The 26,954-nt window shown below is 56.0% G+C and overlaps 4 protein-coding genes across 22 annotated transcripts in view; 2 read left to right on the top strand and 2 right to left on the bottom strand.

The window, feature by feature from the left end:
- The window catches only part of LOC100439898 (magnesium transporter protein 1-like), a 111,958-nt gene extending 111,446 nt beyond the window's left edge, over positions 1–512 (bottom strand). For 3 of the 14 annotated variants that reach the window (XM_054555384.2, XM_054555379.2, XM_054555410.2), the window contains exon 1: positions 169–504. The gene's annotated coding sequence lies outside the window, so the exon portion shown is untranslated. Of the gene's footprint in view, positions 1–134 lie in introns of all 14 variants that reach the window. The other 11 variants (XM_054555405.2, XM_054555419.2, XR_008525147.1 and 8 more) reach the window with 10 other exon arrangements.
- Positions 163–5,523, top strand: TEKT2 (tektin 2). Of its 5 annotated transcripts, none has more exons than XM_054555374.1 (10): positions 163–503; positions 1,045–1,252; positions 1,338–1,463; positions 1,999–2,204; positions 3,952–4,095; positions 4,179–4,293; positions 4,452–4,559; positions 4,687–4,830; positions 4,976–5,055; positions 5,221–5,523. In XM_054555374.1, the coding sequence occupies exons 2-10, from the start codon at positions 1,097–1,099 to the stop codon at positions 5,432–5,434; spliced, it is 1,293 nt and encodes a 430-aa protein (XP_054411349.1). In that variant the 5' UTR covers positions 163–503; positions 1,045–1,096; the 3' UTR covers positions 5,435–5,523. The 5 variants fall into 5 exon arrangements, with proteins under 5 accessions (XP_054411349.1, XP_054411336.1, XP_002811101.2 ...); XM_054555361.1 differs by having other exon boundaries at positions 206–384; XM_002811055.5 differs by having other exon boundaries at positions 411–702.
- A 436-nt stretch (positions 5,524–5,959) lies between these two features.
- ADPRS (ADP-ribosylserine hydrolase) lies at positions 5,960–11,143 on the top strand. Of its 2 annotated transcripts, none has more exons than XM_002811053.4 (6): positions 5,960–6,351; positions 8,452–8,548; positions 8,826–9,033; positions 9,118–9,302; positions 9,631–9,731; positions 10,308–11,143. In XM_002811053.4, exons 1-6 carry the CDS (start codon positions 6,156–6,158, stop codon positions 10,598–10,600), a joined length of 1,080 nt encoding a protein of 359 aa, XP_002811099.2. In that variant the 5' UTR covers positions 5,960–6,155; the 3' UTR covers positions 10,601–11,143. The 2 variants fall into 2 exon arrangements, with proteins under 2 accessions (XP_002811099.2, XP_054411401.1); XM_054555426.2 differs by lacking the exon at positions 5,960–6,351 and adding an exon at positions 6,418–7,220.
- Positions 11,144–14,651: 3,508 nt separating this feature from the next.
- The window catches only part of COL8A2 (collagen type VIII alpha 2 chain), a 28,615-nt gene continuing 16,312 nt past the window's right edge, over positions 14,652–26,954 (bottom strand). The window contains exons 3-4 of the mRNA XM_002811051.5: positions 17,244–17,452; positions 14,652–16,680 (exon numbers count right to left, since the gene is read on the bottom strand). Coding sequence (XP_002811097.2) covers positions 14,762–16,680; positions 17,244–17,436 — 2,112 coding nt within the window. The 5' untranslated portion in view covers positions 17,437–17,452 and the 3' untranslated portion in view covers positions 14,652–14,761. The remainder of the gene's footprint in view (positions 16,681–17,243; positions 17,453–26,954) is intronic.

Here is a 26,954-nt window from a genome sequence, read left to right as displayed (position 1 = left end):
GTTCAGGCTGCAGTGAGCCGAGACTGAGCCACAGCACTCCAGCCTGGGCGACAGAGCGAGACCCTGTCTGAAAAGACAACAAATGTTCATTTAATTTGTAAATCAAGTGAAAGCGCTGCCCTGATGCCCCCCACCTCTCCCAGGCTCTGCCGGCCGCCCCTCGCCTACCCTAAAGGCCTCCGGGGACGCCGCCCGCCGCCGCCGCGGTTGCCAAGCGAAGCGCGCAGGCCGCGTTGGCCGCGGGGAGGGGGGGAGGGGTGGTTGCCTAGCAACCGGTGGTGCCAAACACTGGCGCTCAGAGCGGGGGGCGCGGAGAGCGAAGCGGGAAAGGAGCTAAGGGAGCTAGGGAAGCGGGGGCTCCCCCTTCCTCCGCGCCGGACCGGGGTACTGATCTAAACCAAAGGCGATCATCCTGCGGAGGGGAAGAAAGGGGTTCGGCGGGGAACCGGACTGACCCCAGCTCCTCCCACGGGGCCCTCCCCGTCCGGCCTCCCCCTCCAACAGTAGGCGAGGGCGGAGGGGCGGGAGGGCGTGGCGGCTACCAGACGAGGAGGGGGCCGCCCCCCAGCTCCCCAGTGCCAACAGGCACGCGTCCCTGGAGAGAGAACAGGGCTCCTGCCCTTAGATCCCCCACGGGGACTGGCCCGCAGCCTGGGGAAGAAAGGAAAGGAAGATCAACAAGGCATGGTTGGCTGGGGTCAGGTGTGGAAAAAGCATTAAGGGCTATTTTTTTCTGCCATCCTCCTACCCCCCAGGCATTTGGCACTTCACACACACTTCGAGGCTTCCGGGACTCTATTATTCCTTTTTACCTGCTCCAGGACCTGCAAGTTCCAGGGGTTTGTGTCCGCCCGGGGAAAGGAGTGAGGGAAACTTAGTTAATGCCTCACACAAAGTTGAGTAAAGCAAGGGCTGTCTCCAAGCAGGCTTCCAGCAGGACGGGGCTCGGAGCAAAATGGACAGGAACAAGTCCTGCGCAGGGAGCGTGTGATCCAGGAGACGGTCTCCTGAAAGGTCTCCCGCAGCTGTGTTTTCCCTCTGCAGGTGGTGTCTGTGAACAGGCCTACGAGTTTCTGACCCTTCTGGTTTCTGTGCCATGGCCACGCTGAGCGTCAAGCCAAGTCAGCGCTTCCAGCTGCCCGACTGGCACACTAACAGCTACCTGCTATCCACCAATGCCCAGTTGCAGCGAGATGCTTCCCATCAGATCCGCCAGGAGGCCCGGGTGCTCCGCAACGAGACCAACAACCAGGTTGGGGACAGGAACTCAGCTGGGTGGGCAAAGGGATAGCCCCCAACCCCTTGACACCCTCTTTATTTGGCCCTGTCTCTCTCAGACCATTTGGGATGAACATGACAACAGGACTCGACTGGTGGAGAGGATTGATACTGTCAACCGGTGGAAGGAGATGCTGGACAAGTGTCTGACAGATTTAGATGCCGAAATCGACACCCTGACACAGGCAGGGAGCCAGGACTGGGTGCCTGGGGGCTGCTGCCAAAACCTCCCCTCCTTCCCCACAGCTGGGTTGGGAAGCCCTTGATGGGGGGGTCATGAGTGGCATGTCCATCCGAATCACTGGCCCCCTGATAAAGTGGGGACAAGCACTATTTCCCCATGGATGGCTCCACCAGCACCCCTGCCCCCTCTTTTCTTTTCCTTTTTTTTTCTTTCTTTTTTTTTTTTTTTTTTTTGAGACAGCGTCTGGATCTGTTGCCCAGGCTGGAGTGCAGTGGTGCGATCGCAGCTCACTGCAACCTCCGCCTCCTGGGCTCAAGCGACTCTCCTGCCTCAGCCTCCTGAGTAAAGTAGCTGGGACTACAGGCGTGCGCCATCATTCCCAGCTAATTTTTGTATTTTTAGTAGAGACGGGGTTTCACCATTTTGGCCAGGCTGTTCTCGAACTCCTGACCTCAATTGATCCACCCGACTCAGCCTCCCAAAGTGCTGGGATTACAGACGTGAGCCACTGTGCCTGGTCCCACCCTCTTTTCTAGATGAAGGAGTCAGCAGAGCAAAACCTGCAGGCCAAGAACCTGCCTCTGGACGTGGCCATTGAGTGCCTGACCCTGCGGGAAAGCCGGCGAGACATTGATGTGGTGAAGGACCCTGTGGAGGATGAGCTGTATAAAGAGGTGGAGGTCATCGAGGCCACCAAGAAGGCCTTGCAACAGAAGGTCAGCCAGGCCTTCGAGCAGCTCTGGTAAGGGAGAGGCAGGTTGTTCGCATGTTCATGGGCCCCTGGAGGCTATGTGCCTTCAATGTGGAACACACGTATTGTGGATGAGAAGCAACTGGCTCTCGTGCTACATTTTGGCCCTCTGGTGCCTGTGACAGAAACCACTAATCAATTGTAGCACTTTTCCCACTGCCTGGACATGGGCTCAGAATACTTCTCACGACCCTGCTCTGGGCAGCCGGTATCCACTGATTGGAAGCATGAGAGGTGACACCCGTTTGCCACCACCCCTGAGTAGCTCCTGTGAGTGTGTGTGTATGAGCCTTTGTGAGCGCAGCTACATCCGTGTGCCCCGCAGGTGTGCAGGGCTCATAGGGGTCAGCATTTTCATCCGATTTTCATCCTGTGGGTGTGTAGGGCGCGTGGGGGCAGCATTTTCATCCGATTTTCATCCTGTGGGTGTGTAGGGCGCGTGGGGGCAGCATTTTCATCCGATTTTCATCCTGTGGGTGTGTAGGGCGCGTGGGGGCAGCATTTTCATCCGATTTTCATCCTGTGGGTGTGTAGGGCGCGTGGGGGCAGCATTTTTATCCTACAGTGTGTAGGGCGTGTGGGGGCAGCATTTTTATCCTACAGTGTGTAGGGCGCGTGGGGGCAGCATTTTTATCCTACAGTGTGTAGGGCGCATGGGGGCAGCATTTTTATCCTACAGTGTGTAGGGCGCGTGGGGGCAGCATTTTTATCCTACAGTGTGTAGGGCGCGTGGGGGCAGCATTTTTATCCTACAGTGTGTAGGGCGCGTGGGGGCAGCATTTTTATCCTACAGTGTGTAGGGCGCGTGGGGGCAGCATTTTTATCCTACAGTGTGTAGGGCGCGTGGGGGCAGCATTTTTATCCTACAGTGTGTAGGGCGCGTGGGGGCAGCATTTTTATCCTACAGTGTGTAGGGCGCGTGGGGGCAGCATTTTTATCCTACAGTGTGTAGGGCGCGTGGGGGCAGCATTTTTATCCTACAGTGTGTAGGGCGCGTGGGGGCAGCATTTTTATCCTACAGTGTGTAGGGCGCGTGGGGGCAGCATTTTTATCCTACAGTGTGTAGGGCGTGTGGGGGCAGCATTTTCATCCTACAGTGTGTAGGGCGTGTGGGGGCAGCATTTTTATCCTACAGTGTGTAGGGCGCGTGGGGGCAGCATTTTCATCCGATTTTCATCCTGTGGGTGTGTAGGGCGCATGGGGGCAGCATTTTTATCCTACAGTGTGTAGGGCGCGTGGGGGCAGCATTTTCATCCGATTTTCATCCTGTGGGTGTGTAGGGCGCGTGGGGGCAGCATTTTTATCCTACAGTGTGTAGGGCGCGTGGGGGCAGCATTTTTATCCTACAGTGTGTAGGGCGTGTGGGGGCAGCATTTTTATCCTACAGTGTGTAGGGCGTGTGGGGGCAGCATTTTTATCCTACAGTGTGTAGGGCGCGTGGGGGCAGCATTTTTATCCTACAGTGTGTAGGGCGCGTGGGGGCAGCATTTTTATCCTACAGTGTGTAGGGCGCGTGGGGGCAGCATTTTCATCCGATTTTCATCCTACAGTGTGTAGGGCGTGTGGGGGCAGCATTTTTATCCAGCTGTGCTGCTCTCGGTCTCAGCGGCTGAAGCTCCATTGTCTTCTGCTGGGAAGGGTCACCCCAGCCTCCTCTTCCTGTGGTGTCTCCTTAGTACGGTGAGGCCTGCCTCTGGCCCTTAGGGGATGGTCCTGATGGAGTCTGCGCTTTCCCCAGCCTCTTGCAGGAAGTCCGACAGCAGCTCAACTCCGACCATCGAGGCAAAATGGAGACACTAGAGATCGACAGAGGCTGTCTCTCTCTCAACCTCAGATCCCCAAACATCTCGCTGAAGGTTGACCCCACACGTGTCCCTGATGGGTAAGAAGAGTGTTTCAGCCAGTCTCTTCTCCTCCCCTCCCAGGCCACACCCTCATGACCCCCATTTTCCGTGCCACCTGCAGCTCCACCACACTCCAGCAGTGGGATGACTTCAGTCAGTTCAACAAGAACCGAGCGGAGGCTGAGATGAAGGCAGCCACAGAGCTGAGGGAGGCCATTGCTCTAACTATTGCTGAGGTGACGGGCCACCCACAGCTAATGGATGGTCCCAGTGTGCGCTCAGCCCTTATCTTCTGTTCCCTGCTGTGCATGTGGCCCCCTGCCCCTCGCTTGAGTAATATCCTCAGGCAGCCCTGAGTGTAGACCCTCCCCTTGCCCTGTGTTTTCTCCTTCAGACCAACAACGAGCTTGAAGCCCAGAGAGTTGCAACGGAATTTGCCTTCAGGAAGCGGCTGCGGGAGATGGAGAAAGTGTACAGTGAGCTCAAGTGGCAAGAGAAGAATGTGAGCGTCTCCCGGGGCCTGGACTTCCTGCTGTGGGATGAGGAGCCGCATGCCCCCACCAGGAGGCACTGGACCAGGCGTGCACGTGAGTCCAGCAGGTGGAAACCAGTCACTCTGTCCCCTGCAGACCTTGGAGGAGATCGCTGAGCTGCAGGAGGACATCCGGCACCTGGAGGAGGATCTGCGCACAAAGCTCCTGAGCCTGAAGCTGTCCCATACCCGGCTAGAGGCCAGAACCTACCGGCCCAACGTGGAACTCTGCCGAGACCAGGTGAGAGGGTGTCCCAGTGGGGCACGGGGCCCCTAGCCAAGGTTTTCTCATATTCCTGATGGAGCAAGGGTGCTGCTGTCACGGGGCAGCACTCAGGTAAAGGACAGTGTGGCTGACTTGGAACTCCCAACCCCTCTGCCTCCAGGCACAGTACGGCCTCACCGACGAGGTTCACCAGCTAGAGGCAACCATCGCTGCCCTGAAGCAGAAGCTGGCACAAGCACAGTAGGTCTGGGGAGTGGGCGGAAGGAGCAGTGAGACGCTGCCCACCAATGGGGCCTCTTGCTGCCTGCTGGCTCCCTGGGGCTGTCTTCCTGACTGAAGGCTGTGCACGCAGCCCAGGCCTCTCAGTCTCATGGGGACTGTGGGGTTGTCCATGTCCTTCCCTAGGGACGCACTGGACGCCCTGTACAAGCACCTGGCCCGGCTGCAGGCTGACATTGCCTGCAAGGCCAACTCCATGCTGCTGGACACCAAGTGCATGGACGCACGGCGCAAGCTGACTGTGCCTGCTGAGAAGTTCGTGCCTGAGGTGGACACCTTCACACGCACCACAAATAGCACCCTGAGTCCACTCAAAAGCTGCCAGCTGGAGCTGGCCTAGCCTTGGAGGACTGCAGGAGGAGGGCAGGGTTGGGTGGGCAATGGAAGCGGGGAGGAGAGAATGAATGGAATAAATGCAGAGGATCTCAGGCCGGCTGTTCTCTGCCCCACTGTATGTAGCCAGCAGGGAGACGGTTCTTGGACACCCTCCCGTCTATGGAGGAGCAAAGATGGGGAACACCATTCCCCCGAACTCCATGTACCAAATCCAGTTCTTTCCCTCCCCTCAGGGCACCCCTCTCTGGGCTTGGGTCAGCACTCCTGGGCTCCAGCAGCGCGGCCTCTACCTGGCTGTGTCCCAGTTGGCCCCTGGTCCGCCCTCCTGATGCTTAAGGGAGGCCCACAGAGGGCAAGGGCCCGGTGGGAGGGCTTGGGGGTGGTCCCGGCCTCGGTGGGGAGGGCCGGCTAGGGGTGCGGAGTTAGGGTTGCTCGCCTGCGGAAGGCAGTGTGGCCTGCAGTGATCCAATGGTCTGGCTCAGTGCCCATCCCCCGGGGACCCCATAGTGGCCTTCCCACCCAGTTAGCCCAGTGGTGAGGAGCGGAAAGAACCGGGACTCAAAGCACAGGCTGGCGGGAACTGCGCGGCGCCGCGACTCCGGGCCGCTGGGCGGCGCTGTGGGCCTGGCGGCGGAGCGGAGATTCTAGGCCCCGGGGAGCGCTGCGGGCCGGGAGTAGTGAAGCTGCGAGGGTGGCACCGGAAGTGGCGAGCAGTCTGCGCGCGGATGGCGGCAGCGGCTGGTGGAGGGGCTGGCGCGGCCCGCTCCCTCTCGCGCTTCCGAGGCTGCCTGGCTGGCGCGCTGCTCGGGGACTGCGTGGGCTCCTTCTACGAGGCCCACGACACCGTCGACCTGACGTCAGTCCTGCGTCACGTCCAGAGCCTGGAGCCGGACCCCGGAACGCCCGGGAGTGAGCGGACAGGTGGGCGGGGCCGAGCGCAAGTCAGAGGCCGTGCTGGAGGGAGGCGGAAGGGGCGCGGAGCCTCCGGGGGCGACGGGTCGGGGGTGCGCGGGGATGAGGCTGCCGAGGGCACCGGGGCCAGAGCCGGATGACCCGCAGACAGCTTGAAGTCAGCGAGTGGCCAGTGCGATCTCCGGCCTTAGACGTCTGGCCCCGAACATCCCGTGGTCGGCGCGTGGCAGCACCAGGGCCTCAACCGTGCAGGGTGTGGATAAACCCATCGTAAGTTGAAAATACCTGAAGTGGAAAGTGCGCTTTCAGCTTAGACGACCGTTTTATCTGGACGCAGCCCCATCGGACGTCGAGGAGCCTATGAATGCGTATCAGCGTTATCAGCCGAAAAAAACTTAAGTTGAACCATCCTAAGCCGGGGACTGTCTGTCCACCCTTGCCGACTTGACCTGTTTTTCCCGGTTCTCTAGAGTCAGTATACCACCAGCCCGTTCTCCACCCCGCAAGGCGTGCTTTGGAAGCCTGACTCTAATCGCATCCTCCCCCGCCTAAAACCCTGCTGTGATTTCCCATTACCCTTAGTACAGAGCCACATTCCTTACCGTGTCCGACGTGGTCCGGCCCTCCCACACGTCTGCAGTTTCGTCTTTCGCCAACCTTGGCCTTGCTTTCTGCTCTTTGGTTCCTCACACCATGATTCCTCTAGGCCAGGCGTTTGCATGCGCTGTCTCGCCTGTAAAACTAACTTCCCTTCCCTTGTGCGCTCAGATCCCGGCTCAGGTAGCAGGTGTGAGGTCAAGCAGAGAAGGTGAATCTTCTTGGAGAGCAGGTAGCACAGTAAGAAGAAAGGGCCATGGTCAGAACCCTGGAGAACACCGGTAATTAAGAGGGAGGGAGGGAGGGAGGGAAGGGGACTAGGGAAGGAAAGAGTTTGATAGGAGGAGAAGCAGGAGTGGCTATCAACGAAACCTAGGAAAAGAATTTCAAGATGAAGACACTGGTCACTGGTGGTGTGCTACAGAGAAGTGAAGTAGGGGGAAATCTGGATCCAGAAACCATCATTTTCAATCTGGGTATGGTGGCACACACCTGTAATCCCAGCTACCCCGGAGACTGAGGTGGAAGGATCATTGCTTAAGTCCAGGAGTTCGAGACTAGCCTGGGCAACATGGCAAGATCCTGTCTATAAAAAAGAAAAAAACAAAAAGACTGGAGCTGCAAGGATGGCAGCCACAAGGGGATGGAAGTTTTCTTTCAGAAATCAGCAGATCAAAGCATGATGTAGGCTGATAATAAATAAATACATAAAATAGCAGCAGGACTGACTTGGAATAAAGAATTGCTGAAAATCCCAATGCTGAGATCCTAAGGCTTCCCAGGCCCATGAAAGTGAATGGGAGTGAGAAACTGACTTGAGGTCATTTTAGATGTGGTAACTCTAAAACATGAGTAGAGGCTGGGCGCCGTAGCCACAACTGTAATCCCAGCGCTTTGGGAGAGGCCACTTGAGCCCAAGAGTTTGAGACGGCCTGGCAACAGGATGAAACTACGTCTCTACAAAAAAAAAAAAAAAGCCAGGCATGGTGGTGTGCACCTGTAGTCACAGCTACTCGAGAGGCTGGGGCAAGAGGCTCCTTGAGCCTGGGAGGTCGAGATGGAGTAAGCCATGGTCGTACCACTGCACTGCAGCCTAGGCAACAGAGTGAGACCCTGTACCAAAAAAATAATATAAACTAAAATAAAAGGTGAGCAGGGCCAGGCACAGTGGCTCATGCCTTTAATCCCAGCTCTTTGGGAGGCCAAGGCAGGAGGATTGCTTGAGCCCAGGAATTCAAGACCAGTCTGGACAACAGAGTGAGACCCTGTCTCTACAAAAAAATAAAAGTAGCTGGGTGTGATGATGCATGCCTGTAGTCCCAGCTACTTGAGAGGCTGAGGCAGAAGGATAGCTTGAGCCCAGGAGTTCAAGACTGCAGTGAGCCATGATTGCACCAGTGCACTCCAGTCTGGGCAACAGAGCGAGACTCTGTCTCCAAAAAAAGCAAAAAAAAAAAACAAAAAAAAACAAAGGTGAGCAGGAGGCTCTCATCCTCCCTCCTCTCCCCACAGAAGCCTTGTACTACACAGATGACACAGCCATGGCCAGGGCCCTGGTGCAGTCCCTGCTAGCCAAGGAGGCCTTTGACGAGGTGGACATGGCTCACAGGTGAGGGGGATGGTCCTGGGCTGAGGCAAACCAGGTGAGAAAGTTATTGCACCCCTTGACCAGAGGAATGACATCTGTGCATGTCCGCGCCCCCAACCCTCCACAGGAGCCTGTGTCTGGCTGGCACAGCTTCCCAAGCTACAACAGCAGCACTGCTGGTGCAGGCTTCTTAGGCCCCCGAGGCTTTCTCTTTTTCCAAACCAGCCTCGATTTCTTCTCTCCCAACCCTTAGAGGCATCTTATAAATCCCAATTCTGTCTCCCGTTCTGTCCCCTAGATTTGCTCAGGAGTACAAGAAAGACCCTGACAGGGGCTATGGTGCTGGAGTAGTCACTGTCTTCAAGAAGCTCCTGAACCCCAAATGTCGCGATGTCTTTGAGCCTGCCCGGGCCCAGTTTAACGGGAAAGGCTCCTATGGCAATGGAGGTGCCATGCGGGTGGCTGGCATCTCCCTGGCCTATAGCAGTGTCCAGGATGTGCAGAAGGTATTCAGGGCGGGCTGGCTTCTGGGCTGTCCCTTCCCTCTTCCGCAGCAGGGTTTCTGTGACAGCAGGTTTCCTCCTCCCTAGTTTGCCCGGCTCTCGGCCCAGCTGACACACGCCTCCTCCCTGGGTTACAATGGCGCCATCCTGCAGGCCCTGGCTGTGCACCTGGCCTTGCAGGGCGAGTCTTCCAGCGAGCACTTTCTCAAGCAACTCCTGGGCCACATGGAGGATCTGGAGGGTGATGCCCAGTCTGTCTTGGATGCCAGGGAGTGAGTATGGTGCTGGAGGTGTGTGGTGTGGGTATGTGGGTGATCCAGGGGGCCTCTGGCATTGCCGCAAACTGTAAACCTTCCTTAATTGCAGACCCTAGGGAGGCATGGCAGAAGTCCGTTTATCTTGTCTATGTTTCAAGGCTCTCAGGGTCCCAGAGAACAAAACGACCTGCTCACCGCAGCCCTGTCCCACCTCTTGTCAGGGCACCTGTGCCTGGCTGGCAGCCTGACCACATCCCTGCTCGTTCTCACATGCAGCCCTCTCCCCTGCCCGCGCCACCACCCTGCTAGCTCTGACCTCCCTGAAATCTCCCCCAAACCACAGGTTGGGCATGGAGGAGCGTCCGTACTCCAGCCGCCTGAAGAAGATTGGAGAGCTTCTAGACCAGGCATCGGTGACCAGGGAGGAAGTGGTGTCTGAGCTAGGTGAGTGGGTCTGCCTGGGATTGTCTCTCCCTCTGTCGTCCTTCAGGGTCGGTCTTGGGCTCAGGGGAGCATGGAGTCATGCCTGCCGTCACATTGTACCCTGGGCTGCTGTGACACACAGAGTCAATGGCAGGGTTGAGCTCAGTGCTTCTTGCTCTGAAGCTACAGCACCCTCAGCCTTGTGGATCACTGTCCCCAGAAATGGCAGCTGGCCACTAGTTGTAAAAATGTTGATAATGGATTTTATTTGTCTAGCATCTGTACTGGGCGCTGTGCAGAATGCTTCACAGACACGATCTCGCTTCATCCTCACAACAGCCCTGTCAGAGAGTTGCTAACGTTACTCCCTGTCTGCTTAAGGAGTTGAATCTGGGAGCAGGAAGCTTAGCGGTCCCCTAGGTAACTCTCCCAGTCACGCAGCCAGTATGTGGTGGAGCCAGGATTTGAGCCCAGGTGGTCTAACTGTAGAGCCTGAGATCTTAGTCACAGCCTGCTTGAAGCCGAGAGTGCTGACTTGTGTCAAATGGTAGGAGGCCTGGGGATGCATGGAGCCCCTCTAACCTGGCTTCCCCACAGGGAATGGCATTGCTGCCTTTGAGTCGGTACCCACTGCCATCTACTGCTTCCTGCGCTGCATGGAGCCGGACCCTGAGATCCCTTCTGCCTTCAATAGCCTCCAAAGGACTCTCATCTATTCCATCTCACTTGGTGGGGACACAGACACCATTGCCACCATGGCTGGGGCCATTGCTGGTGCCTACTATGGGATGGATCAGGTGCCAGAGAGCTGGCAGCAAAGCTGTGAAGGCTACGAGGAGACAGACATCCTGGCCCAAAGCCTGCACCGTGTGTTCCAGAAGAGTTTATGAGGGCTGCAGCTGTTGGGGCTCTGCCAGGTCCCCTGGGACCAACTACAGCTCCAATCAGAAACCCTGACCTTCCTTGAGTGTGGCTCCCCACTTTTCCTGCATTGTGGAGCTGACTGAGTACACCGGTGAGGCTGGGGTCTCTTCAGGGGAGGTCACTGGAACAGTGAGCAGGGGACCGGTGCCTCACTGGTGCTGGGTCTCTGGTTTGCTGCAGAGCCGTAGGACACTCCTGGCTCCTCAGTAGGACAGACAGACCCAGGCGGGTTTATTTTGGAGGGGTACTTGTGGCATTTTCCTGTATTGTCTTGGACATGGGATGTGGGGAGGTGGAAATGATGAGCAGCAGCATCATTTCTCCCTGTTGGGTTTTAGCCAGTTTGCCAGCAAGCGCATCCTAGCAGGGTCCCCGAGCAGCAGGTTGTGTGGATGAAGGGACAGGCAGTTGCATCCAGCTGATCTAGGCCACACCTGGCTCTTGGCTGCCATGTGGCTTATTAACAGCTTCCAGTGGAAGTCGCAATAAACAGTTTTTGGTAAATCTCACTACTGTTTCTTGTTTCTCCTGCCCTGAATGGATTCTCCCCTGCCAGCCTGATCTCTGAAGACTAGTGCCTTTGTCTGCGCTGCACTGTCGTAGAAGCTGGGGCCCCAAGGCCATGAGCTGCTGTGTTGCCAGGCACTCCAGCTGGCTGTGTGTTCAGCCAGGAAGGGCACAGCAGGTATGGTCTGGTGGCTTTTCCTGTTAGAGATCACTCAAAGTGGCCCAGGCTGCTGGGCCGAGTGCTTTGCCAGAGGCAGCGGGTAGGAACAAGCCAGATTTTTCTGTTCTCAGAGCCTGACTTCCCCAAACAGGAGCTAGGCCCAGCTGGGCCAGGAACAGGAACCCTGTAGAAGGATCCAGAGGGCCCTGCTATCATCAGACTACCAACCTTTGGGTGGGGAGAGCACCATCACAGGGGCCCCGGGTGGACTGAGTGCCGTGTGCCTCCTCCTGTATCTTGGGACCAATCAAAAGCGTTTCCCTGCAAGGAAGTTTTACACAGCATGTTTTTAGAGATGGGGTCTCACTCTATTGCACAGGCGATCCTCCCACATCGGTTCCTAAGTATCTGAGACTAGCATCCATTCTGAAGAAAGGAAAATTGAAAGGGGGAAGATGCCTCCCCTCAAACTCCAGGGACATTCTCTGAGCATCCAGCCTTAGTGGCTAGCCAAGCATGCGCAGTCTGCAGCTGCCCTGCGGTTTCAGCACTGTCGGGCAGATCTGTTTTAGTGAAGATAGGGTTCTGGCCAGGCTGACTCTTCAAAACACGGATTGCTTCAGGTCTGCCACCCAGAGCCCCAGCGCCAGGGACAGATATTTCGTGGCTGAGCATGGCAGGCTGTGAGCAGGTGCTTTCCGCCCAGGACAGCTCCCCCAGCCTGTCTTCAGCACTGGGCCTGACACTAGCCCGGCCCTTAGGAGCAAAGATTCATGATTTTATTCATAATTTGTATCAGATGTTGAAACTTGGCCCTCGGACTACTGAGCCAGCTATCATGCTCCACTAGCCCTGAGAGCTTGCAGGAATATTCCAGTAAAGATTGAGCCATTGCCGCCAGCTCCAGCCACTACCTGCCTTTGGTTTCTTAAAATGCCTCCTGGCATTTGCCTGGCGCATGGCCTCAGCAGCTTACTAGCATCAGGCATTTGTGATGTGGTGGTGACAGAAATCCAGGTTAGGGAGCTGGTGAGGCGTGCATGATCCTTAAGAGCAGGCACACGAGCCCCAGAGAGCTTCCTGGATGCCTTACAGAACCCAGAGGCTTGAGATACCTCTGCGTCAGTATCAGTTTCAGCACAGTGCTGTTTTATACAACAGGTTTTATTGAGGATGTGTCAATACAGTTAACATGGTTGCTTGTCTTTTCAAAAAGAAGTGCCATTTTCTTTGATTCCCGAGTGCATTTTTCCTGAATGTTCTGTGATACAGGGCACATGATAGGTATGTAGAGAGCTAAGCTTCCTATACCAAGTTAGAAGTGAAATGACTAGTGGAAAACATTTAAACTTTAATCTTAAAAAAAAATAGGAATCAATATAAAAATGCACAAGGTAATGTCGTTTTCATAGTTAAAATCTGATATTGTTTATCAAAGCTAGTCAGTTAAGTGGACACCTGCAACTCAAATCCCATAAACATTTTAGAAACGCCAACCACCCCTCCTGAAAGGTTTGAGGAATGAAATTTGGCAGAAGCTCAGCTCTGTGAAATAGCTCCCATTTTTTTTCTTGGGACCCTACTTAGTTCCGTGGGCTCCCATTGGGAGCTGATTAATTTCTGCCAGTCAGAACCCATCCCTAACACATCAGATGATAGTGGCTTTGACCTAGGGAAGAAGAGGTTGAGCAAAGAACCCCCACCAGGTATGGTTTGAGAGTACTTAGTTGGTTTCCTTAGGCGTTAGGTAGTAAGAAATCCACCAGGAACCCCAGCCAAAACCTTTTCAAGTGTCACTTGGGCAGATTTGGGTTTTCATTTCTCCTTTTGAAGAAGTGAGTAAACAGCCTGTTTTGTTTGGAGAAGTTGTGGGCAGGGGAGGAGGGTTGGCAAGGAGCCTGAAGGAACCCACTGCTCAGCCAGTCAGAAGTCAGCAGCCATCCTCCATTTTCAACATGGACCGCCTGGACACGGCCAGACTTGGAGCAGTGCAACAAGATCACAGACCGAATGATCCCAGTTCACACTTGGTAAAGGGAGTGGGGCTGGCCTGGCAAGGGCCGAGCGCGAGGCCCTGCAGCTGCGGGGAAAGTGGCCATCTTTGCACGGGCAGGAATGTCCACCACTCCCAGCACTCATCTCAGCCTTATCCACTCAGCTTGAACTAGGGACTGAGGGGTTGGGAGGGGCATCCTGCCTGTTTCCTGCAGAGGAGCTCTGATCGGGGAAAATGGCAGAAACGTCCAGAGCCAACTCATTCCAAAGGGACCTGATGGCACCCTTTCTCTCCCAGCCTTAGCCTCCTGGGCCCTAGTCCTGCTTAGAACAGGAAATTGGAACCAGAGGGTGGAAGGAGAGGAAGCCCCCACAGATGAACCCCTCTCATACACACATACACCCACCATATGGTTCTTATTAAGGAAAAGGAAGTGGGAGCCGTCTTCATCCCCCAGCTCGCGTTCACCTTGTTCAGAGGGCCAAACGAGAGGGGCTCTGCCTTGGGGATACCTGGCAAGGATCCTCTTACAATTTTGTATTGAGAAAACCAGCCCGGCCCGCAGCAGGTGGAAGGGGAGAAAGGGAAGAGTGCTCATGTTTGCTGATGGTCAATTCTGCCTCCACCATCATCTGCACTAGATACTTCTAGACACTTCACAGAGGTTGATCTTTCTGGCCTGTAGGTGTCCCAGGGGCCTCTGTGCTGCCCTCAAACTAAACAGCCAGAGCTGGCGGGGGCAGCCCAGGAGAGACGGGGATGAATGTGAAGAGCTGCCTCCTGCCCCAGGTCTGTGCCCCAAGCCCTCACAAACTGCCTTCCCCATGGCTGCCACTGTGAAAGGGGGTTGCCCTTTCCCAGGGCAACAGGCACTGTACCCACCATGGACATGTCTGATGCCACAGCATCACCATGGGAGCTGCAGTCCTGGCAGGGTGTCCACACTCGCCACCTCGATGGTCCCCTCTTCTCCCTTTCCCTTGGAGGAAAACCCCACAGTCCTTAGTCCACTGTCAGATGCTGGAGGTCCCGGGGGAGCTGGAGGAGCCCCAGCCAAGGTCTATGAGGGATGCTGTGCCCCATTCCTCCAGCAGGTGCCATCAGGGAGCCGGTGGGAAGGGCTGTCTCCCCACGTGGCGGGGTGGGGAGTAGAGCTCCCTCTCAGCTCCTTCAGGGCCCAGCAGAGGCCAGGACTCACAAGGGGCTGGGCTGTGTGCCCCAGGGCCCATGGGGTGCAACCCTGACACTGCACAGACATTTGGGGGAAAGAAACTCAGGCCAGCCCCTTCCAGAAACAATCTCAGCCTGCATGCAGGGAGAAAGCAAGTTAGTCTCCTCGGGCCAAGGCCACGGCCGCCTCTGTTCAGCTTTTGTTTTTTTTTTTTTCCGGGAGGTTCTTTGTAATTGAAAAGGTCGCTCTACCACTAAAGAGGAGGAGGCCAGGGCAGCAGGGCCCCCCGCGGGTTATGTGGGGCAGAGCAAGAATCCTGAAAAGGAGGAGTGGATGTACTCTGTGGAGTAGAGGCCGTTGGCCTGGTCCGATGGCATCTGCACCCAGACCTGGTCGTTGGGCCGCAGCTGGAGCACGGCCCCGCCAGATGCCTGGTCCAGGTAGCCCTTCTTGTACTCATCGTAGGTATAGGTGGCCGGCACGTTGTTCTTGTACAGGGCCACCCACACATTGGTGCCCTTGACGTGCACATGGTAAGCAAAGTAGTAGACGCCGCCCACAGGGCAGGTGAAGATGCCAGTGGCTGGGTTGTAGCCGCTGTGGCCATTGTAGAGAGTCCGGTCAAATTTCACGGGCATGCCCGAGGCGGGGAAGGGCGAGGTGAGCACTGCAGTGAAGGCAGGTGTGGCATGGGCAGACAGCTCGCCCAGCCCAAACTGTGGCTTGCCCCCCTTGCCCAGCACGGCACCCTCCACACCGCCGTTGGGCAGGTGCAAGCCTGCGATGCCAGTCTCATCGAAGGCCCCAGGGGCACCAGGGGGTCCTGGGGGCCCGGGAGGCCCGGGAGGGCCCGTGATTCCGGGGGAGCCAGGGACCCCTGGGGGCCCCGTGGGCCCAGCCGTGCCAGGTTCCCCTGCTCTCCCCTCTCCAGGGGGCCCTGGCAGGCCTGGTTCACCCTTCAGGCCTGGCAGGCCTTGGGGCCCAATAGGGCCAGCTGGACCCTGGAGTCCTGGGATTCCTGAGGGACCCCTCAGTCCAGGCTGCCCAGGGAGCCCCAAGTCACCTTTCTGCCCCAGGGCTCCTGCCACCCCTGGTCCTCCAGGGCGACCCGTGAAACCCGGCTCACCCTTGGGCCCAGTTGGTCCAGGGGGTCCATGGGCCCCAGGAAGTCCCCTCTCACCTGGGACTCCTGGTTTCCCAGCCAGGCCACTAGGACCCTGGTCACCTCGAATGCCAGGCACTCCTGGGGGTCCTCCAGGCCCTGCCTCACCCTTAGGCCCAGGGGGCCCACGTCTGCCAGGAAGCCCTGCAGACCCAGGAAGTCCAGGGGGACCCCCAAGACCCTGTGGGCCCTGCTCCCCTGGCTCCCCATCCTCCCCTGGCTCACCCCTGTCCCCCAAGAGTCCTGGGACTCCAGCTGGGCCCCTGTCCCCCTTGGGGCCTGGCAGTCCTGGCATCCCATAGCCAGTGGGGCCTATCAGCCCAGGGGGGCCCCGGGTCCCTGGCTCCCCTTTGGCCCCTGATGGGCCCTGTGGTCCTGGCAACCCTGCTGCCCCTGGGACTCCCACACCATCTACTCCAGGGGGTCCTTTTGGGCCCACAGCTCCTGGCTCCCCCCTGGGGCCTGGAACTCCAGGAGGCCCAGACTCACCCTTGTCTCCTGGGGCCCCAGGAAGCCCATCCAAACCGGGTTTGCCTAAGCCAGCTGGACCAGGGAGGCCGGGGGGGCCGGGGGCACCCCCCTGCCCTGGGGCCCCAGGCAGCCCGGGCTGGCCGACTCCATTATCCCCCTTGAGGCCTCGATCACCTGGGGGCCCAGGCTCCCCCTGAGGCCCTGGTTCCCCCTGGAATCCAGGGGGCCCTGGCACCCCCTGGGCACCTGGTTTTCCAGGGATAGTAATGCCTGAGGGGCCCGGGAGGCCAGGGGGTCCTGGGGGCCCCCGGAGGCCCTGGTCCCCTCGTATTCCTGGCTCCCCCCGAAGCCCTGGCTGCCCTGGTGGCCCGACCTTGCCAGGGAGCCCTGGGGGACCAGCCTTGCCCATCCGAGAGAAGCCAGGGGGGCCAGCAGGGCCAGGCTGCCCATGGAGTCCTGGCTTTCCTGTGCCTGGTTTTCCTGGGAAGCCAGGGGGGCCAGGGGGACCCCGAGGCCCGGGCTTCCCGGGGGGGCCGGGCTCTCCCTTCAGGTCCATCGGCAGCAGTGGTAGAGGCATTTCTGAGAAAGAAAGAGAAGAGGGCAGTCAGGGGCCAGAACTGTGGGGACAGGGGGACCCCATCTACCCGTTCCTCCATTCCAGTATGAGGTACACGGGAGAGGAAGAATGGGGCTGCCCCTCCCTGCTATCATGGAAGACGGGGTTTGGGGGTGGTCCAGGGGCCATCTTGGGGGCAACAGGGTGTCCTCCTCAAGGGTTCCTAACACCCAACCTACCTAGGCTGGGCCTCCTCCATGAGCCTGGCTGATTCTCACCTCTCACCCCTGCATGACCTGAAGGTGGAGTGGCCACCAGGTGGCACTAGCAGCCCACCTTAGAGCCCGTGGGAGCAGAGCCCCACCTGCCAACTTCCCAGTTCATCTCCCCCTTGGAAGACCACCTGTGCCAGCTAACTGCACCGTTTCCAGGCCCTCTGGGGTATTAGGAAAAACAGTGAAGGTGGGAAGATTGGTGGGGAATGAGGGGCTGTGGGGGGCGCCTGAGGATCTGATGGCTGTCAGGGAGGCAAGGGATTTGGGAGTTGGGAGCGATTTGAGGCACTGTGGGGTGAGGAGGCTCTCACCCAGGTACTGGCCTTTGCCCTCACGGAAGGGCGGTCCCACAGGTCCTTTCTGCATGGGCTGGATGTACTTCACCGCGGCATAGCCCGCTGCCCCACCGGCCCCGCCACCAGAGGACGCCCGCGGCCCACACCCCAGCACCAGCACCAGTAGCAGCAGCAGCAGCGAAGACAGGGGTGTCAGAGTCCCCCGCATGGCGTCCGTGGATGTGCTGCAAAGAAGAACAGAGAAAGTCATCAAGCCAGCCCTGGGTGGTTTGGCACCAGGCCTGAGGTCACCAAAAGATCAGAATTTAGAGATTACACTTGAGATTTTAGTCAAAAGGCTGAGAAGCAATTCCGAATTTAGATATTATTCACAAGCAATTTTCAAAGTCGCGGGGGTCTGCATAAGCCACCTCCTAAACTTCTTCAGACCCTGCCTGTGGTTGTTCATCACCCCCACCATCTCTGAGGGCCCAGCCTCCCCAGGACAGCAGCCTCCTCAAAACCAGCCAGTCACTTTCTGCAGCCGGGTGTGCCTTCTAGAGCAGTCTGACCTCCCCTGCTAAAAACTCTTGGATGTCAACACCCATTTCCATTGCTGGGCCAGCTCTCTGCCAGGCACGAGGCTGAGCTCTTTAGGGACATGAATTCACTTATGCTCAGAACATTTTAACAAGTTATTATTATTGTCATCTCCATTTTCCAGATGATAAAACTAAAGCAAAGGTCTTGAGGAAGCCAGAGCTGGGATTTGTCTTAGGTCTGTCTGACTGCACCTTCTGCTGATGCCCTTCTGGACTCTCTGCCACCCGCCTTTGGGATCAAGTCTATGGCGCTTAGCATAGCCTTCAAGGCTTTTTTTTTTTTTTTTTTGAGACAGTTTTGCTTGCCCAGTGCAATGTGCAATGGCGCCATCCTGGCTCACTGCAACATCCGCCTCCCAGGTTCAAGCGATTCTCATGCCTTAGCCTCCCAAGTAGCTGGAATTATAGGTGTGTGCCACCACGCCTGGCTAATTTTTGTATTTTTAGTAGAGATGGAGTTTCGCCATGTTGGCCAGGCTGGTCTCGAACTCCTGACCTCAGGTGATCCGGCTGCCTCAGCCTCCCAAAGTGTTAGGATTACAGGCATGAGCCACCGTGCCCAGCCTAAACTCAAGGCCTTTCTAACCTACTCTGTGCCTGTGTCTCCAACTCTATTGCCTGCTATCCCTTTCTCTGCCCCTCATCTCCCCACACCTCCACCCAGTAAACCAGAACTTGAAGTTCCCAGGCATTGGGCACCTTAACACTTCTGGCCTTTGCGCCTGCTATTTCTCTGCCTGTAATGTTATTTTCCTCCCCTACTCATCTTTTATGGCCCTGGGAAGTTGTCATCCCTTCCTCTATGAAGCCTCATTTCTTTGTGCCCTGACCTATGCCTGTCACAGCATTTGGCTCAACTCAGAGAACAAAGCCTGGGTGGGGAAGAAGCACAGGCTCTGGAACCAGCCAGGCAGGCTTCCCCTTCCCCTTCCCAGCTGCGGGAGCCTAGGCAGGAGGTCTCCTCATCCATGAAATGAGAGAGGATGTCCACACAATAACCTGTATGTGAATGTTCATAATAGCGATAGTCACAGCAGCCAAAAGTAGAGACAACACAAATGTCCATGGACAAATAAAATGTGGTATCACCATACAATGGAATATTACTCAGCAATGAAAATGAATGAAGTACAGGCTGAGCATGGTGGTGTACACCTGTAGTCCCAGCTACTCCAGAGGCTGAGGTGGGAGGATCGCTTGAGCCCTGAGTGTAAAACCAGCCTGGGCAACATAGCAAAACCCCAAATTTAAAAATATATCTATAAATAGGCTAAGCACAGTAGCTCACGCCTGTAATCCCAGTACTTTGGGAGGCAGAGGTGGGTGAATTGCTTGAGCCCAGGAGTTTGAGACCAGCCTGGGCAACCTGGTGAAACCCCGTCTCTACAAAACAAACAAACAAAAAATTAGCTGGGTGTGGGCGTGCTGTGGTCCCAGCTACTCAGGAGGCTGAAGAGGGAGCCCAGGAGGTGGAGCCCAGGAGGTGGAGGTTGCAGTGAGCTGCACTCCAGCCTGGGCGACAGAGTGAGACCTGGTCTCAAAATATATATATATATATATATATGGAAGGAAGTCCTGACACCTGCTACAACACAGATGAATCTTGAAAACAGTGAAAAGCGAGATATGGAATGTACATGTTGTGTGATTCCATTTCTATGAAATGGCCAGAATAGGCAAATCCATAGAGACAGGAAGTGGATCAGTGGTTGCCTAAGGCTGGGGCGGGGAGGAGATGGGAAGTGAGGACTAATGGGCACAGCCTCGGCCTCCCGGGCTCAAGTAATCCTCCCACCTCAGCCTCCCAAGTAGCTGGGACCACAGGCATGTGCCACCATGCCTGGCTAATTTTGTCTATTTTATGTAAAAACAGGGTCTCACTGTGTTGCCTAGGCTGGTCTCAAACTCTTTTAGGGAAGATGAAAATGTTCAAAAATTGATTGTGGTGATAGTTGCACAGCTCTATGAACACGGTAAAAAAAAAACACTGAATTGTACACTGAATGGGCCAATTGTATGATGTGTGAATTATATCTCCATAAAGCTGGGTTGTTTTTGTTTTTTTTTTTTTTTGAGATGGAGTCTCACTCTGTCTCCCAGGCTGGAATGCAGTGGTGCCATCTCAGCTCACTGCAACCTCCGCCTCTCAGGTTCAAGAGATTCTCCTGCCTCAGCTTCCTGAGTAGCTGGGATTACAGGGGCCCGCCACTACACCCAGCTAATTTTTTGTATTTATAGTAAAGATGGGGTTTCACCATGTTGGCCAGGCTGGTCTCAAACTCCTGACCTCTAGTGATCTGCCTGCCTCAGTCTCCCAAAGAGCAGGAATTACAGGCATGAGCCAGCCTAAAGCTGTTATTTTATTTGTTTTTTGGATACACAGTGTCACTCTGTTGCCCAGACTGGAATACAGTTGGCACAATCATGGCTCACTGCAGCCTCGGCCTCCCGGGCTCAAGTGATCCTCCCACCTCATCCTCCCAAGTAGCTGGGACAACAGGCACATGCCACCATGCCTGGCTAATGTTTTCTATTTTGTGTAAAGACAGGGTCTCACTGCTTTGCCTAGGCTGGTCTCAAACTCCTGGGCTCAAGCAGTCCTCCCACCTTGGCCTCCAAAAGTTCTGGGATTATAGGCATCAGCCACCATGCCCAGCCAGAAAGTTTTTTTGATTTTGTTTTTTGAGACAGGGTCTTGCTCTGTTGCCCAGGCTGGAGTGCAGTGGCAGAATCACAGTTCACTGAAGCCTCAACTTCCTGGGCTCAGTGATCCTCTCACCTCAGCCTCCGGAGAAGCTGGAACTACAGGCATGCACCACCATGTTCAGCTATAAAAAGAAACTTTTTTGTACAGACGAGGTCTCACTTTGTTGCCCAGGCTGGTCTCGACCTCCCAGGCTCAAGTGCTCCTCCCACCTCAGCCTCCAGAGTAGCTGGGGCCACAGGCACACACCACCATACCTGGCTAATTTTTTCTATTTTTTGTAGAGACAGGGTTTCACCATGTTGCCCAGCCTGGTCTCGAACTCCTGGGCTCAAGTGATCCCCTCGCCTCAGTTTCCCAAAGTGTTGGGATTATAGGCGTGAGCCACTGAGCCACACCTGTTTTGTTTTGTTTTGTTTTGTTTTGTTTTTGAGACGGAGTCTCGCTGTGTCACCCAGGCTGGAGTGTAAGCTCACTGCAAGCTCCGCCTCCCAGGTTCACGCCATTCTCCTGTCTCAGCCTCTGCAGTAGCTGGGACTACAGGCGCCCGCCACCATGCCCGGCTAATTTTTTGTATTTTTAGTAGAGACGGGGTTTCACCATGTTAGCCAGGATGGTCTCGATCTCCTGACCTCGTGATCCGCCCGCCTCGGCCTCCCAAAGTACTGGGATTACAGGCGTAAGGCCAACATCTGTGGTTTTTTTGTTTTGTTTTTGTTTTTTTTTGTTTGTTTGTTTTCTGTTTTTTGTTTTTTTGAGACAGAGTTTTGCTCTGTCACCCAGGCTGGAGTGCAGTGGCACAGTCTCAGCTCACTGCAACCTCTGCCTCCTGGGTTCAAGCAATTCTCCTGCCTCAGCCTCCTGAGTAGCTGGGACTACAGGTGCGTGCCACCACGCCCAGCTAATTTTTGCATTTTTAATAGAGATGAGGGTTCACCATGTAGGCCAGGCTGGTCTCAAACTCCTGACCTCAGGTGATCCACCCGTCTCAGCCTCCCAAAGTGCTGGGATTACAGGCGTAAGCCACCACACCCGGCCCCCACCTGTTATTTTTTTAAAGTGAGTTAGCTGGGCACCGTGGCTCATGCCTGCAATCCCAGCACTTTGAGAGGCTGAAGCAGGCAGATCACCTGAGGTCAGGAGTTCAGGACCAGCCTGGCCAACATGGTAAAACTCCATCTCCACTAAAAATACAAAAAAATAGCCAGGTGTGGCGGCAGGCACCTGTAATCCCAGCTACTTGGGAGGCTGCGGCAGGAGAATTGCTTGAACCTGGGAGGCGGAGCTTGCAGTGAGCCGAGATCATGCCATTGTACTCCAACCTGGGCGACAAGAGCAAAACTCCGCCTCAAAAAATAAAAAATAGGCCAGGCGCAGTGGCTCGTGCCTGTAATCTCAGCACTTTGGGAGGCCAAGGTGAGTGGATCACCTGAGGTCAGGAGATCAAGACCATCCTGGCCAACATGGTGAACCCTCATCTCTACTAAAAATACAAAAATTAGCTGGGCGTGGTGGCATGCACCTGTAGTCCCAGCTACTCAGGAGGCTGAGGCAGGAGAATCGCTTGAACCAGGGAGGCGGAGGTTGCAGTGAGCCGAGATTGTGCCACTGCACTCCAGGCTGGTGACAGAGTGAGACTCTGCCTCAAATAAATAAATAAATAAATAAATAAATAAATAAATAAATAATAAAATAAAAATAGGCCGGACGTGGTGGCTCATGCCTGTAATCCCAGCACTTTGAGAGGCTGAGGAGGGCGGATCACGAGGTCAGGAGATCGAGACCATGGTGAAACCCCGTCTCTACTAAAAATACAAAAAATTAGCCAGGCGTGGTGGCACTTGCCTGTAGTCCCAGCTACTGGAGAGGCTGAGGCAGGAGAATGGCGTGAACCTGGGAGGCGGAGCTTGCAGTGAGCTGAGATCGTGCCACTGCACTCCAGCCTGGGTGACAGAGCGAGACTCCATCTCAAAAATAAATAAATAAATAAATAAATAAAATAAAAATAAAGTGGGTTAAAACCTGCTTCTTGGGGCTGCTGTGATAAGTAGAGATTTTGCACCTGGCTCAGAGTGGGCTCCCATTATTCGAAGGAGGTTCTATTTGGTGTTTTTCATACCCGAGGAAAGTCCCACTTCCCCTTGAATCCCTGCTCTGGGTTCCCCTCACCCTATGCAGGGACCTCTCTGCACCTGTGCCTGGCAACAAGTGGAGTTTGAGGGTGGGTTGTGCGCATCTGGGGATGTGTGTGGGGAGAAGGCCTCCCTCAGGCCAGGCTAGGTCTGGGCTTGAGGTCCCTGCTCCTCCAAGCTCAGTATCACATGGAGCTTTGCAGGAATTAATGCAGGGCTCCAGAGAAGATCCATGGACCTGTCAGCTCTCATGTTCGAATCCCAGTTCTACCACCAACCCACTCTGTAACCTCAGATGGGCCATTTAACCTTCCTGAGCTTCAGTATCATAGTAACACTTGCCACATCTGTCCCCGTATGCCAAGGAGAGATCCAGGCCTCAAAGGCCACAGCTCACTTTAATCCCCTCAACGAACCCATGAAGATCCTGCAGTTATTACCCCCATTTTACAGAGGAAGGAATGGAAGCTCCAACTGTAAGAGTCTAAGTGTCAGCTGAGGCCTCACCCAGAGCCTCCCCTCAGCACAGGCCACCCGCCTCACCTTGCTATGATTGATGGCAGAACCCATCAAGGCCACGTTACGCAGGCCTGACCCACCGGGGAATGCTGCTGGGGTACCTTGCCAGGCACTGGCCTCATGCTTTACATGTAATCCTCATACAAGCCTGTGAGGTATGTTATCCCTGTTTTAGAGATGAGGAAACTGGCCAGGCATGGTGGCTCACACTTGCAATCTCAGCACTTTGGGAGGCCTAGGCAGGAAGATCGCTTGAGCCCAGGACTTTGAGATCACTCTGGGCACATAGTGAAACTCTGTCTCTACCAAAAAAATTTAAAAGTTAGCCAGACATGGTGGCGCAGGTCTGTAGTCCTGGCTACTCAGGAGGCTGAGGCAGGAAGATCACTTGAGCCCAAGAGGCAGAAGCTGCAGTAAGCTGTGTTTGTGCCACTGCACTCCAGCCTAAGCAGCAGCGAGATCCTGTCTCACTTAAAAAAAAAAAAAAGAGAGAGAGAGATGAGGAGGAGGCAGGGCATGGTGGTTCACTTGCAATCCCAGCAGTTTGGGAGGCCGAGGCAGGCAGATCACCTGAGGTCAGGAGTTCAAGACCAGCCTGGCCAACATGATGAAACTCCATCTCTACTAAAAATACAAAAATAAGCCAGGCATGGTGGCTGTGATTCCAGCTACTCGGGAAGCTGAGGGTGGAGAATCACTGGAATCCAGGAGGCAGAGGTTGCAGTGAGCTGAGATGGCACCGCTGCACTCCAGCTTGGGCAACAGAGAGAGACTCTGTCAAAAAAAAAAAAAAACAAGAGATGAAGAAACCGCCCGAGGGGGCCACTCGCCAAGAGAACCATAGTGAGAGCCTAAGCCCAGGCAGTCCGAGTCCCGAGTTCCAGCCCCTAACCACCACACCATCCCCACTCTCCTGCGCAGGGGAGGGCCCTCCTGCACTGGCCACCTGAGCTCGGGGGCTGCCCACATGTGCACAGAACCACAATGTTCTGCTTGGTGGGTGGACAGGGGGATGGGGGAGCAGATGGAAGGGGCAGAGTGTGTGGCAGGAAGCCGAGGGAGGGGAGGAGCTGCTCTGGCCTGGTTGGCCCATGGTCAAAGTCCTGACACCACCACAAGAGGATCCAGAACAGCCTTGGCTTCTGGGGGTCGGGAGTGATGGAGGGTGCAGCTGGGAGGGTGCTCAGGGCAAAGAGGACTTCGAGGAGCTCAGGCAGCAGGGTGCCAAAGAAACAGCCCCAAGTGTGGCCAGGAGCCCAGGCGGCACCCCTGCAAGCTGTCCACCTTTCCTTCCTCCTTGGTAATGGAGGTCCTCCAGCAAGTATCCTTGACCCACCCTCTTGGCTCCCTGAATTTGCCCCATCTCAGACCCTTCCATCCTGCACTGCGTTCCGCTCGCTGAGGTCAGGTCTGATGCCAGGACTCCAAAGAGGTGTCGCCATGAGTGAGGAGGGTCTGAGTGAGGACTGCAGCTGGAAGACCAGGTGTCAGGAACCACCACGAGGCTTTACACGCAATACGTGACTTAATTCTGACAGTGTCCCTGGGCAAGAGGTGCTAGTTCACAAATGAGGAGACTCAGGGATTTCCGGAGAGGCCCGCTAAGAACCTGAACTCAGCTGGATGCGGTGGCTCATGCCTGTAATCCCAGCACTTTTGGGAGGCTGAGATGGGAGGATCACTTGAGCTCAGGAGTTCAAGACCAGCCTGGGTTATGTAGTGAGACCTCATCTCCACTAAAAATTTTAAAAATTACCCAGGCATGGTGGTGCACCTGTAGTCCCAGCTACTTGGAAGGCTGAAGTGGGAGGATTGCTTGAGCCTGGGAGTTTGAGGCTGCAGTGAGCCGTGATTGCACCACTACACTCCAGCCTGGGTGGCAGAGTGAGACCTTGTCTCAAAAAAAAAAAAGAACCCCGAGCTCCTAGCCACTCTGATGTAGTGCCATGGAGGAAGAGCAAGGCAGAGAGCAACAGCAGAGACAGACGCAAACAGAGGAGTCTCTCTTCCAACTCCAAGGGCCTGTGGGCTTGAGAGGAGGCTCACCCTGGCTCTTAGAGCTGGAACCCGGCATGCGCCCATCTGGGTGGAGCTGGGGAGTGCGCACGGGCCACAGCAGTGAGAAGGGTGTGTGCAGCCTATTCAAGGGGCTGCAAAAGAAATGATGCCCCCTGGAATGCTGAAACCGGCAGCCCAGAGACGACGGTTTGCCCCCACCCCAGCACCATCAGAGCCACAGGGGCCTGGACACCTCTGAGCCCCCTGCCCACCTGCCTCCTTTTCACTGCAGTCCCTGCCCCCTGACCTCCCCTGCTTCCTGCACACATGCCGGGCCTCCCTGGGGCTCTCTGGCCTCTGTACATTCTGCCCTCTCGACACTTGGGAAACTGGCTGGACGCCTCCCTTGAGGCCTGCTGATACCCATGGGTCCCCGTCATCACTCTTGTTTCCCCCCGTAGCTCTCCAACTCTTTCCGCCACGCTCCCCCACTCTGCCCTGTACAGGGCTTGGCTGGCCCACAGAGATGCTCCACAGTGTTTGATGAACTCAATTCACCATCAAATTTAAAGGACACACCAATAACACACTCAGTCCTTTCCTCAGCTTTGCACAGATACATGTCACATTCACCCAGGGAGTCCACTCCCCAGGTCCAAGGGGCGCATCTGGGCTAGAACAGGAAGAGCAAGGAACATTCACATGGCCTCAATCATAGGACCTCAACTAAGAACCACGTGCTCTGGGATTAGAGGTGTGCAGGGAAGGACACTTCATCTGTGTTCCTTGCTCTCCCCATGGGGAACAGCGGCCAAGCAGGGCTGTCAAGGGTCAGGGGCTGGGCCCTGAGGCTCAAGCCTGGCTCTGCCCATGACTGGCTGTGTGACCCCGGGTAAGCCATCACCCTCTCTGGTGACCTCTTAGGAAATGAAGGCAGGAAGAAAGCAGGGCTGGCAGGGGCACGGAGCCCGAGGTGGGACGTACACAGGAGACGCTGATTCAGAGGACGGTGCAGTGGCGGCCTCGGGTAGATGCAGTGTTTGGACAGCTGCAAGTCCTTAACGGGGATTTCCCCCCTTTTCAGCAAATCCCCATAAAACAGCATTTTGTCCAAGTCAGCATTTTGTGGCAGCCTGGGCCTCCTCCCAGGGAGGCCAAGGAGACCGGCTGGGAGTGGGGAGTGCTCTGGGGTCTTTCAGACCAATGGTGGCGGGGTGGCGGTGGTGTGCAGCAAATGGGCCCCAGCAGAAATAATTGGCAAGAAGCAGACCCCTTCACTGCCCCCAGAAATGCCTGAAGAGGGGAAAGGACATTAGCTAGCAGCGACCCTTCCCAGCAGTCCCGGTCTCCGAAAGAGTCCTTTCCTAGGGGCGACCAGCAGAAGAGGGCTAGGTGGTAGCATGGAATTGAAAGACCTGCCCACTCTCCCATCCCATTTCACAGGTGAGTGATCAGAGGTCTCAATAAAAAAGGGGGGCCTGAGAGTTGGTGCCTCAGGACCCCAGGCACCCGCTAGATTCCCAGAGGACCGGCAGACCCCCACAGGGTGGGTGGATGAAACGCAGCCCCGCGCTGGCCCCTACTGCTCCAAGCCCCCCACCCACCCCAGAGGGAGCAACTGCAGCTGAGGGAGCGGTGGGGGCACTCAGGTAGCCCCAGGGCCTGGCCAAACCACAGGTATGTTATGAGACGCTTCCTGTTGTGGAGACATTGCTGTGGGATCCGGCTGCCCTGCTTGCTCACCCGCCCCGCGCTGCTGTCTCCATGCTCCCCAGCCTTGCTCTCTGCGCTC

This window comes from Pongo abelii, chromosome 1, assembly GCF_028885655.2.
Source record: "Pongo abelii isolate AG06213 chromosome 1, NHGRI_mPonAbe1-v2.0_pri, whole genome shotgun sequence".
NCBI lineage: Eukaryota > Metazoa > Chordata > Mammalia > Primates > Hominidae > Pongo > Pongo abelii.
This window is presented reverse-complemented; position numbering and strand designations above follow the sequence as displayed.